The following is a 13,563-nucleotide window of genomic DNA, read 5'->3' as shown; positions in this document are numbered from 1 at the left end:
AAAACTAATATAAACATTTGGAGAAAAAAGTGTTTTGCTGAGCCATATAAGGCAATTATAGTTTACTGCTGTAGAAATAAATATTGAAATGTTTTTTTTCACTCGTTTAATAATGATGGAATGCACAGCAACTTGATTATATTATATTGTATTCTTTATTGTACACTTCTAAGACGTGAAATTGTATTTTACCAAAAGTGATTCACCCCTACACATTCGACTGTGCTGTATTTTCCAGAGGTGCATGCCACAGTGTCTGTGACGCCATGACTTCTAATGTAATCTGAGTCTCCAACAAATGAGAATGTGAGATTTTTGGGGAACAGCAAGAACAAGATGGCTGGCCCGGGACAAGGAAAGTGTTTGGCTTCTTTTCCATAAACGAGGCATTTCGTTGATAGTTTTCAGTTTCATTAGTAAATGTTTAGTCTACAAATTAGTTTTGTAACTATATATATTTGTTGTTGTTGATATACCTACTTTTGCAATAGTTTGATCTAAAACTACGCAGACGCTCACTTTCTTGAAGACAAACTTTAGTTGTGTTATTTTTCTTCCTTAGTAAGCCATTTACGTTTATTTGCTGTGAACAGGAACATATACAAATAATCAAAATGAGTTCATCTGTTTCCCGAAATTGTTTTGCAGAGTTTGAACTTGGGCAACTTTCTTACATATTTTAATGTGTGCGTAAACATTTCCTTTCTGATATGCGCGTCAAGGGTGACATAAACATAGCACTTGTTAGTGGCTAGAGACATAATTGATTTTAACGTTTTGTAAATGTAGTTAGTCTGGCCTTTAAAAGCTTTTCAGTGAATTGGACTAACAATGAGCTCGACTCGGGTGAGATCACAACAACCGCAGCAGAATCAGGCTGGCAGGTCCGCCACGGGCGCAGCGGGTGCGTCCTTGCCGCACAGATTGGACACAAGCGAGGGGATTGAGATGGAGAACATACAGCACCAGGACTTGGGGCTCGGGGGCGCCATAGGCACACCATCACCCCCCTCAAGACAAGCCTGGAGTCGGGACAACCCGGGGTTCGAACCGGAGGATGAGATGATGGGGGCCGATTGGCCTCCGGCTAGCCCGGGGAGAAGATCAGTGTCCACGGGCTCCAGCAGTAGCTGCAGCAGCGGGTTGGGAAGTTACACCGCTGGAGGGAGCAGCACCCGCATCCACCGTGGATTATACCCGACGCCGACAGTGGATGCCCTGCAGCAAGACAGGCATGACATCAAAAGCTGTGGGAAGAGGATACTGGAGAAAATAAGAAGTTAGTGTCACTTACGTTTCCTCCTTGTATGAAGAACACTACAGCTGCCAAGAGGTCTGGACCTTTATGACACAGGAGGTAGTGCACTTGCCCTTTAACTTGTAGAGACCTGTGTCATTGGCTCAATCACCTCTCTGGCCGTTCTTCCTCACTGTTCCATACACCACTTAGGTCAACACACACCTGTAGATGCCCTCATTGGTAATGCACTGGCATCTCAAGCCGAGCATTGATGGTTAAGGAAGGATACTAATGTGTGTGTTGAAATGTTTTTTCCCCCAGTTCTATGGGGTACTCAGCTGATGGAGGACAGTGACAGCAGCAGAGAGAGGTACCTGAGGAACGTCCTGAGAGAAATGGTCACCTACGTCATCTTCCTTATCACACTGTGTATCTGTAAGTACCACACACACGGGACACACACACACACACACGGAGGCTCCGCATGAGGAGGCTACAACAGACTTCTTCCGTCACGACGTACCTCTAAGGCCCTTCTGCTAGTTTGCTAGCCCCGGCTCGCTAACTGTCTGAATCGCCGTGTCTCCAGCCAGCTTAACTACTCACTGGACCCCTATGATCACTTGGCTACGCATGCCTCTCCCTAATGTTAATATGCCTTGTCCATTGCTGTTCTGGTTAATGATTATTGTCTTATTTCACTGTAGAGCCTCTAGCCCTGCTTAATATGCCTTAGCTAACCCTTCAGTTCCACCTCCCACACATGCGGTGACATCACCTGGTTTAAATTATGCTTCTAGACAATATCTTTCTCATCGTCACTCTATGCCTAGGTTTACCTCCACTGTATTCACATCCTACCATACCTTTGTCTGTACATTATGCCATGAATCTAATCTATCGCGCCCAGATACCTGCTCCTTTTACTCTCTGTTCCGAACGTACTAGATGACCAGTTCTTATAGCCTTATCCTACTCTGGTGATGTAGAGGTGAATCCAGGCCCAGCAGTGCCTAGCTCCACTCCCATTCCCCAGGCGCTCTCATTTGTTGACTTCTGTAACCGTAGCCTTGGTTTCATGCATGTTAACATTAGAAGCCTCCTCCCCAAGTTTGTTTTATTCACTGCCTTAGCACACTCTGCCAACCCGGGTGTCCTAGCCGTGTCTGAATCCTGGCTTAGGTAGATCACCAAAACCCCTGAAATTTCCATCCCTAACTATAACATTTTCCAACAAGATAGAACTGCCAAAGGGGGCGGAGTGGTAGCCTGCAGTGGTAACGAGCAGGCCTTTCTAATCAACCTGGCCCGGGTATCCTGGAAGGATATTGACCTCACCCCATCAGTAGAGGATGCCTGGTTATTCTTTCAAAGTGCCTTCCTCACCATCGTAAATAAGCATTCCCGATTCAAATAATTTAGAACCAGGAACAGATATAGCCCGTGGTTCACTCCAGACCTGACTGCCCTTGACCAGCACAAAAACATCCTGTGGCGTACTGCATTAGCATCAAATAGCCCCTGTGATATGCAACCTTTCAGGGAAATGTAACGGGGTTCTTCCTGGGAAGGAGAGGCGGACCAAAATGCAGCGTGGTTATAATTCCTGGTTCTTTAATAAAGAAACTATACATGAATAAACTACAAAAACAAGAAACGTGCAAACCCGAAACAGTCCCGTGTGGTACAAATACTGACACAGGAGACAACCACCCACAAAACCCAACACAAAACAGGCTACCTAAATATGGTTCCCAATCAGAGACAATGACTAACACCTGCCTCTGATTGAGAACCATATCAGGCCAGACATAGAAATAGACAAACTAGACACACAACATAGAATGCCCACTCAGATCACACCCTGACCAAACAAAACATAGAAACATACAAAACAAACTATGGTCAGGGTGTGACAGGAAGTTAGGAACCAATATACACAAGCAGTTAGGAAAGCCAAGGCTAGCTTTTTCAAGCAGAAATTTGCATCCTGTACCACAAACTCAAAAAAGTTCTGGGACACTGTAAAGTCCATGGAGAATAAGAGCACCTCCTCCCACTGTACTGAGGCTAGGAAACACTGTCACCACCAATCAATCCACGATAATTGAGAATTTCAATAAGCATTTTTCTACGGCTGGCCATGCTTTCAACCTGGCTACCCCTACCCCGGTCAACTGCCCTGTACCCCTCACAGCAACTCGCCCAAGCCTCCTCCATTTCTCCTTCACCCAAATCCAGATATCTGATGTTTTGAAAGAGCTGCAAAATCTGGACCCCTACAAATCAGCCGGGCTAGACAATCTGTACCCTCTCTATGTAAAATTATCCACCGAAATTGTTGCAACCCCTATTACTAGCCTGTTCAACCTCTCTTTCGTATCATCTGAGATCCCCAAAGATTGGAAAGCTGCCGTGGTCATCCCCCTCTTCAAAGGGAGAGACACTCAAGACTCAAAATGTTACAGACCTATATCCTATCCTACCCTGCCTTTCTAAGGTCTTCGAAAGCCAAGTTAACAAACAGATTACAGACCATTTCGAATCCCACCGTACCTACTCCGCTATGCAATCTGGCTTCCGGCTGGTCATGGGTGCACCTCAGCCACGCTCAAGGTCCTAAACGATATCTTAACCGCCATCGATAAGAAACAATACTGTGCAGCCGTATTCATCGACCTGGCCAAGGCTTTCAACTCTGTCAATTACCACATTCTTATCGGCAGACTCAACAGCCTTGGTTTCTCAATTGACTGCCTCGCCTGGTTCACCAACTATTTCTCTGATAGAGTTCAGTGTGTCAAATCGGAGGGCCTGTTGTCTGGACCTCTGGCAGTCTCTATGGGGGTGCCACAGAGTTCAATTCTAGGGCCGACTCTCTTCTCTGTATACATTAATGATGTCGCTCTTGCTGCTGGGGATTCTCTGATCCACCTCTACGCAGACGGCACTATTCTGTATACTTCTGGCCCTTCTTTGGACACTGTGCTAACTAACCTCCAGACGAGCTTCAATGCCATACAACACTCCCGTGGTCTCCAACTGCTCTTAAATGCAAATTAAACTAAATGCATGCTCTTCAACCGTTTGCTGCCCGCACCTGCCCGCCCGTCCAGCATCACTACTACAAATACCTAGGTGTCTGGTTAGACTATAAACTCTCCTTCCAGACCCACATTAAGCATCTCCAAAATCTAGAATCGGCTTTCTATTTCGCAACAAAGCATCCTTCACTCATGCTGCCAAACATACCCTCGTAAAACTGACTATCTTACCGGTCCTCGATTTCGGTGATGTCATTTACAAAATAGCCTACCAGCAGGTATATTTCACTGGTCACCCCAAAGCCAATTCCTCCTTTGGCCGCCTTTCCTTCCAGTTCTCTGCTGCCAATGACTGGAACGAACTGCAAAAATCTCTGAGGTTGGAGACTCTTTTCTCTGGTTAAATAAAGGTGAAATAAAAAAATATATATAAAACACACCCACAGAGAATGCATGTTGGGCATCATAAGAGTCTTTTTGCATTAAAAATGTTGGCCCCACATCGTATACATGAGTTATTTAAACAGTCAGGCCCAAGGGGGTGTGGTATATGACCAATATACCACGGATAAGGAGTGCCTGGACGCAGCCCCTAGCCGTGGTATATTGGCCATATATCACAACCCCGAGGTGCCTTATTGCTATAATAAACTGGTTACCAATGTAATTAGAGCAGTAGAAATAATGTTTTGTCATACCTGTGGTATACCATGTCAGTCAGCCAATCAGCATTCAGGGCTCAAACCACCCAGTTTATGAACCAAACCAATATAATTACATTGTAATTAGGTAGTAGTAAAAGTACATACACCTATCAAGTATAGCACTTTTGTGCTCTCGCATTTGTATTTTCTTGAAAACATATTGAAGTGGTATTACTATGTAACTGCTGCTCTTAGCTAGGACTAATACTAAGTCCGTGAGGATACTTTTTCCCGCTGACCAGCTTTTCCTGCAGAAAAGTCATTTTCCAAACTCCTTAGGTCTGATAAACAACTCTGGCAGCGTATCAGGAAAGCTTCCTCAAGCCAGGAACTTCCATTAGAGTTTAGTCACTATTATTGTACGTTTGGGAAAAGGATTGTGGGAAGATGATGAAAGTTCCAGAATACAGCACAACCGAGAGTCAGAATGCTATTAATCTAGTTTCACCACTCCTTATACCACGGCGGCTGAGAGGAAAAGTGTTCCCGTGCCAGAATGGGGTTTTGGGTGGATCAGGAAGTCATTTCCTGGCTGGATAGATGGAGCTAGATCAGCCAGTTTCTCAGCCAGGTGGGAGTCAATGAAATAGAGGCTTGGAAAATAGCATATATATGAGCCATATGTGCTATATGTGTGTATGTTGGACTGTTTATGTATATTTATCTAAATATAGCTTAAATATTGACCTGGATGCAGTCCAACAGAGCATATAAGCAAATACTACAATGGAATGCTGAATAAGTCGGGTTGGACGATACTTTTCTTATCAATCATCATGAAAAACGTATACTTAAAAACTTGAAATCAACCAATCCTGCATTGTTAAAATACCACAATCAAATCAAATTTGATTTGTCACATGCGCCAAATACAACAGGTGTAGTAGACCTTACAGTGAAATGCTTACTTACAAGCCCTTAACCAACAATGCAATTTAAGAAAAATAATTGTTATGTAAAAAAAATTGAAACGTTTTTTTTTCTTCAAAGTAACAAATAATTAAAGAGCAGCAGTAAAATAACAATAGCGAGGCTATATACAGGGGGAATCGGTAAAGAGTTAATGTTGCGGGGGCACCGGTTAGTCGAGGTAATTGTGGTAATATGTACATGTAGGTAGAATTAAAGTGACTATGTATAGATAATAAACAGAGAGTAGCAGCAGCGTAAAGGGGGGGGGGGCAATGCAAATAGTTTGGGTAGCCATTTGATTAGATGTTCAGGAGTCTTATTGCTTGGTGGTAGAAGCTGTTAAGAAGCCTTTTGGACCTAGACTTGACACTCCGGTACCGCTTGCCGTGCGGTAGCAGAGAGAACAGTCTATGACTAGGGTGGCTTTGACAATTTTTGACAATTTTTAGGGCCTTCCTCTGACACCATCTGGTATAGAGGTCCTGGATAGCAGGGAGCTCGGATCCAGTGATCTACTGGGCCGTACGCATTACCCTCTGTAGTGCTTTGTGATCGGAGGCCGAGCAGTTGCCATACCAGGTAGTGATGCAACCAGTGAGGATGCTCTCGATGGTGCAGCTGTATAACTTTTTGAGGATCTGAGGACCCATGCCAAGTCTTTTCAGTCTCCTGAGTGGGAATAGGTTTTGCCTTGACTGTCTTGGTGTGTTTGGACCAAGATAGTTTGTTGGTGATGTAGACACCAAGGAACTTGAAGCTCTCAAACTGCTCCACTACAGCTCCGTCGATGAGAATGGGGGCGTGCTCGGGCCTACTTTCCCATAGTCCACAATCATCTCCTTTGTCTTGATCACATTGAGGGAGAGGTTGTTGTCCTGGCAAAACACGGCCAGGTCTCTGACCTCCTCCCTATAGGCTGTCTCATCGTTGTCGGTGATCAGGCCTACCATGGTTGTGTCATCCGCAAACTTAATGATGGTGTTAGAGTCGTGCCTGGCCATGCAGTCATGAGTAAACAGAGAGTACAGGAGGGGACTGAGCACTCACCCCTGAGGGGTCCCCGTTGAGGATCAGTGTGGCGGATGTGTTGTTACCAACCCTTACCACCTGTGGGCGGTCCGTCAGGATGTCCAGGATCCAGTTGCAGAGGGAGGTGTTTAGTCCCAGGGTCCTTAGCTTAGTGATGAGCTTTGAAGGCACTATGGTGTTGAACGCTGAACTGTAGTCAATGAATAGCATTCTCACCTAGGTGTTCCTTTTGTCCAGGTGGGAAAAGACAGTGTGGAGTGCAATAGAGATTGCATCATATGTGGATCTGTTGGGGCAGTATGCAAATTGGAGTGGGTATAGGGTTTCTGGGATAATGGTGTTGATGGTATTGATGTGAGCCATGACCAGCCTTTCAAAGCACTTCATGGCTACAGACGTGGGTGCTATGGGTCGGTAGTCATTCAGGCAGGTTACCTTAGTGTTCTTGGGTACAACGACTATGGTGGTCTGCTTGAAACATGTTGGTATTACAGACTCAGTCAGGGACAGGTTAAAATGTCAGGGAAGACACTTGCCAGTTGGTCAGCGCATGCTCGGAGTACACGTGGTGGTAATCCGTCTGGTCCTGGGCCTTGTGAATGTTGACCTGTTTAAAGATCTTACTCACATCGGCTATGGAGAGTGATCACACAGTCGTCCGGAACAGCTGATGCTCCCATGAATGTTTCAGTGTTTACTTGCCTCGAAGCGAGCATAGAAGTAATTTAGCTCATCTGGTAGGCTCGTGTCACTGGGCAGCTCGCGGCTGTGCTTCCCTTTGTAGTCTGTGATAGTTTGCAAGCCCTGCCACATCCGACAAGCGTCAGAGCCCGGTGTAGTACGATTCATTCTTAGTCCTGTATTGACTATGGAACGCTGAATACGTTTTATCCCTGTGACTTTGCTGCTTGTGGAAGTGTAAGCCTATTCCCTGTGCATGGGAGCAGGTTGACCAGATTCAAGTATACACAGACGTTTGGGGTTACAACTGCTCTCCTGGCACCAATGACATGGATGTCAATTAAGGCAGCCCTATTCAGAGGTATTGGGTTAAATGCGTAAGACACATTTTGGTTGAATCCATTCAGTTGTGCAACTGACTAGCTATTCCCTTTCCCCTATACGTTTTTGTTTTCAGTGGCATCTTAAACAGGTCTTGGCCTCTGCGGTAGGCCAGAATTTGGTAGCTGGTGCTAACTGTACCTGTTGGACCATTCAGATAGTCGTGCCTGGCCATGCAGTCATGAGTGAACAGAGAGTACAGGAGGGGACTGAGCACACACCCCTGAGGGGTCCCCGTGTTGAGGATCAGCACTGTACCTGTTGGACCATTCAGAGAGAGAAACACATTATCAACACAAAGATGTAGTTCACAATATTGTTGTATAAGTGTAAGCCATTGGGAGGGGGGGGGGGTTGTTTTAAGAAAGTCATACCATGGACCATTTAGCTATTTTATTAAAAATTTTAGGACCCCTTTAGGTGTATATATATATATATATATATATATTGTAACGGTTCTCATCTTCCTCCTCCTCTGAAGAGGTGTAGCAAGGATCGGACCAAAATGCGGCGTAGTTGGTGTTCATGTTCTTTAATAAAGAAAAAACTCAAACATAATACAAAACAATAACCGTGAAAAACCGAAACAGTCCTCTCTGGTGCAACAAACACAAAGATAGGAACAATCACCCACAAAAGACCTAAAGAATATGGCTGCCTAAATATGGTTCCCAATCAGAGACAAAGATAAACACCTGCCTCTGATTGAGAACCACTCTAGGCAACCATAGACTTACCTAGAGTACTACTCTAACCACAATCCCATAACTACAAACAACCCCAGACAAAACAATCCACATAAATCCCCATGTCACAGGGCGTGACATATATATATATATTTTTTTAAATAAAATATTGAATTTTTCCTTTACTACTATAGCCCATAGAAACGCATTGAATAACGCAAAAAAGACAGTCAAAAAATGTATAATAAGGAATAAGGTTTGGAAGTGTCTGTTCTATATCCAGGACATATACGAAAGCCCGGGCAATGTTTTCGTTTTTTTTTTACACATATTTAACCCCTTGTTGGAACAAAACTACCTCCATACATTCATTTGTATGGGTTACCTTTAGACAAGTCCCACGACACTTGTCATAGAGCCATCATGTTCGTGAGATTCTTACCTTTCTATAGAGTGGTCATATTAGTTTGTAGGCCAAACCGCTCAGATGCTATAGACGTTATCTTGAGAGTATATTTTTTAGGGATGTCTCCTGGTCAGACAAACAGAGCTCTAGCTCTGACACTTTCCACCTCAGATGAGGAAGACCGCCACAGGCGGATGCGGTGGATTGAGACATAGCCCATGCAACAAAAAAAACAGATATCTGGAGCTTAAAGGAAAATTCCACCCCAAAACTTTTGGTATTCTTTGGTATTTGTTTGATTAGTCGATTGTTGACATTTGTTTTGCTTGTCAGAAATCAAGTTTTCAAGATATGTAACTTTCAAAATACAAAAATCATCCCATCATATGACTTAAAATACAGCATCATATGATGCAAAATGCATTATATGGGGATGATTTCTGTATTTTGAAAGTTACATATCTTGAAAATGTTATTGCTGACAAGCAAAATATTTCGGGACTATGTCAACAATGGACAAATGAAACAAATACCAAAAGATAGTTTCTGGGTAGTTTTCTTTTAAACTGATGGATTTTGATGGGGATTTATAAAATTATGTTACTTAGATTGATGCACCGATGTGTCAATGGACTATGGGGGTAAACACAATATAGGCTAATACAACTGTAGCATGACAGTAATATATATAGTATAACGATAGGATAACATTAATGCCGTTATTCATTATTTTAAACATTGGTTATGTATACAAGCATGTATGAAATAAACAGTTATTAGAAAATGCTGAACAGGTATGCTGTGTGTAACTAAAAACACAAAGGAAAATGCACCATAATCTCATGCCGAGAAACTCTTACAGTCTCTTCTGTTGTGTTGTGTAGTGACCTATGGGATGGTGGGCTCCAACATGTACTACTACACCAAGGTGATGTCCCAGCTCTTCCTGGATACACCACTGTCCCCGGGGGAAACAGCCACATTCAGAAGCCTCTCAACTATGGGTGAATTCTGGAAGGTGAGTCAATTCAATGAGTCAATTCCCCGGTTTGCTATGCAGTGGTTTAATCTCCTGCTTTGTGCTTTTTGTCTGATTGGAAAATAGAGCTCGGTGCTTAGTTATGGTATAACAAAGATGCCAATGCATGCCAATGCCCATGCTCAGTTACACTATATATACAAATGTATGTGGACGTCCCTTCAAATGAGTGGATTTGTCTATTTCAGCCACATCCAGTGCTGACAGGTGTAAAATATCGAGCACACAGCCATGCATTCTCCATTAAAAAAACATTGGCAGTAGATTGGCCTTACTGAAGAGCTCAGTGGCACCGTCATAGGATGCCACCTTTCCAACAAGTCAGTTTATCACATTTCTGCCCTGCTAGAGCTGCCCCGGTCAACTGTAACTGCAGTTATTGTGAAGTGGAACCGTCTAGCAGCAACAACGGCTCAGCCGCAAAGTGGTAGGCCACGCAAGCTCACAGAACGGGACCCCCAAGTGCTGAAGCGCGTATTGCTTAAAAATCGTCTCACTACTGAGTTCCAAACTGCCTCTGGAAGCAACGTCAGCACAACAACTGTTCGCCAGGGCTTCATGAAATGGGTTTCCATGCCCGAGCAGCCGCACACAAGCGGTGTAAAGCTCACCTTAATTGGACTCTGGAGCAGTGGAAACGCTTTCTCTGGAGTGATGAATCATGCTTCACCATCTGGCAGTCTGATGGACAAATCTGGGTTTGGAGGATGCATAGTGCCAACTGTAAAGTTTGTTGGAGGAGGAATAATGGTCTGGGGCTGTCTTTCATGGTTCGGACTAGGCCCCTTAGTTCCAGTGAAGGGAAATCTTAACGCTACAGCATATAATGACATTCTAGACGTTTCTGTGCTTCCAACTTTGTGGTAACGGTTTAGGGAAGGCCCTTTCCTGTTTCAGCATGACAATAATTGCATGCACAAAGCAAGGTCCATACAGAAATGGTTTGTCGAGATCGGTGTGGAGGAACTTGACTGGCCTGCACAGAGCCCTGACCTCAACCCCTTCGAACACCTTTGGGATGAATTGGAACACCGACTGCGAGCCAGGCATAATTGTCCAACCTCACTAATGCTCTTGTGGCTGAATAGAAGCAAGTCCCTGCAGCAGTTCCAACATGTAGAGGAAAGCCTTCCCAGAAGCTTTTCCTCTACAACTCTGTATTAATGCCCAGGATTTTGGAATGAGATATTCGACGAGTAGGTGTCCACATACTTTTGTTGTGTAGTGTATATGATGCATAAAACCAAAGCAGCACTTAAAAGTATTTAGTTCAAATCACATTAATTAACACCAAATAGAACAATGGAACATTTCCATGAATCTAGTTAGAACCTAACAGACCAGCAGAGCTTTCAGTTGAAATTCTCTCTGTAACCAGTGCGTGTCTCTCCACCATGCAGTTCACAGAGGGTCCCTTCCTGAACGGGATGTATTGGGAAGTATGGTACAACAACAAGAGTCTCCCTGAGAACCACAGTATGATCTACTATGAGAACCTGCTACTGGGGGTGCCCCGCCTCCGCCAGGTCAAAGTTCGCAACGAATCCTGCTCCGTGCACGAGGACCTTAGGGATGAGGTGCAGGACTGCTACAACATGTACACCCCGAGCAACGAGGACAGCGCCCCCTTTGGCCCCATGAACGGAACTGCGTACGTCTACTAAACTACTATGCACTACTGTTAGATGTACAGTATAGTTCAATGGTAATGTATAAGAAAGCAACCATAAAGCTACAATTGGTTGTAATGCTAGAGACTAAACCAAAGCAATAGTTACATCATGTGCTCTAGTGTTAACTGAAAGCACATTATGGATGCTGTCCACCAGATAAAAGTATGGCGTATAAGGTCACTCACCAATAGCCACCAGTGAATACCAGGCCAAACTGTTTCACTGTGGCTCTATGATGAGTCTGACTGTCTGTCTTTCCACCAGGTGGATGTACACAGAGGAGAACAGCCTGAATGGGAGTAGTTACTGGGGCCAGGTGGCTACCTACGGTGGAGGGGGTTACTACCAGGACCTGGCCCGTTCCAGAGATGAGTCAGCTGGCTTGCTACGCTCCCTAAAACACCAGCTGTGGCTGGACAGAGGAACCAGAGCCGTCTTCCTGGACTTCTCCGTCTACAACGGCAACATCAACCTCTTCTGTATTGCCAGGTACAGAGCCCAGAGTTATTACATACGTATTACATGTTACTTAGGACTGTTTCACACTGGTTATATAGGTGATACATAGGTTCAATTCAGGCTCTCAAGACATCCGTGGTTGGGATCAATGACTCATGCAATCCAATGGGAGTTCTCTAGTTACCATCCTCATCCACAATCTGGTGTCATTGAACCTCGATTTTCACCCTAGAGAGGCTGAATACGGAATATCTCTTGTTCATTCAGTTTAACCTGTCTGCTTAACTGCGGGGATAAATACAGATGAATTTAATTTAATGTTTCAGGTTGGTGGTGGAGTTCCCCGCTACAGGAGGCGTAGTCACTTCCTGGCAGTTTCAGACGGTGCGTCTGATTCGCTACATGTCCAGCTGGGACTACTTTGTCGGGGTGTGTGAGGTGGCCTTCTGCCTCTTCATCCTGTACTACGTGGTGGAGGAGGCCCTGGAGATACGCCTCCACCGCCTGCGCTACTTCAAGAGTGTGTGGAACTGCCTGGATGTCCTCATCGTTGTGGTACGTAATTCAAGATGGCTGCCCTAGCAGGGAGTAGGAAGGGATGGAGTCCCCCTGAAACACCCTGAAACAAGTAAAGAAGGGCTCTGTTCCAGTATCCACGCTAGCATACTACTTAGAATGAGTTAGTGCAATGAACATGCATTCTAAGTGGTAGGCTAGTATAGATATTGGAACAAAGGGAAGATGTGTGTGATCCAAATATTGTTGTGTTGAGATTCCAAATATCCCCCTCCTCTTTTTCCAGTTGAGTGTTTCTCTGCCATAATCATCAACATCACCAGAACATCAGTGGTGAGCAATTCGTCTCAAAGACCTTCTGGAGAACCACAGTGCCCACCCAGCTTCGAGCCTCTGGCACACCTCCAGGTTACGTTCAACAACATGGCCGCAGTCATCGTCCTTTTCCTCCTGGTGAAGGTAAGAATGGCTTACACGCTGAATGTAGCAATTGAGTGGGAATTGACCAGGAGCAGAGCTCAGACACTCTACAGTTGGTTACAGGATGAGAGTACTACTACCTGTGCCATAAAGGTCCAGACCTGTTGGCAGAAGCCAAAGTATGCTCCCATAAAGGGAGATTATATTAGCATGATTTTAATACAAATAAAAAAGACAGAATTGATATAACGCTTTTCAAAGACACTTGAATTCTAACCTGGTTTCTGCTCATCTCTCCTCTTCAGCTCTTCAAGTTCATCAACTTCAACAAACCATGAGCCAGCTGTCCACTCCATGTCTCGCTGTGCCAAGG

General features: G+C 44.5%; 1 protein-coding gene across 1 annotated transcript; it reads left to right on the top strand.

Moving 5' to 3' along the window:
• Positions 1-304: 304 nt before the first annotated feature.
• Positions 305-13,106, top strand: LOC116365964 (polycystin-2-like). Its single transcript, XM_031818290.1, has 7 exons — positions 305-1,279; positions 1,562-1,675; positions 9,968-10,101; positions 11,523-11,773; positions 12,060-12,284; positions 12,581-12,809; positions 13,057-13,106. The coding sequence occupies exons 1-7, from the start codon at positions 832-834 to the stop codon at positions 13,075-13,077; spliced, it is 1,422 nt and encodes a 473-aa protein (XP_031674150.1). The 5' UTR covers positions 305-831; the 3' UTR covers positions 13,078-13,106.
• The last annotated feature ends 457 nt before the right edge of the window (positions 13,107-13,563 follow it).

Source organism: Oncorhynchus kisutch, unplaced genomic scaffold, assembly GCF_002021735.2.
Source record: "Oncorhynchus kisutch isolate 150728-3 unplaced genomic scaffold, Okis_V2 scaffold1323, whole genome shotgun sequence".
Lineage (NCBI taxonomy): Eukaryota > Metazoa > Chordata > Actinopteri > Salmoniformes > Salmonidae > Oncorhynchus > Oncorhynchus kisutch.
Note: the sequence above shows the minus strand (reverse complement) of the source record. Positions and strands in the feature narration are given on the sequence as shown.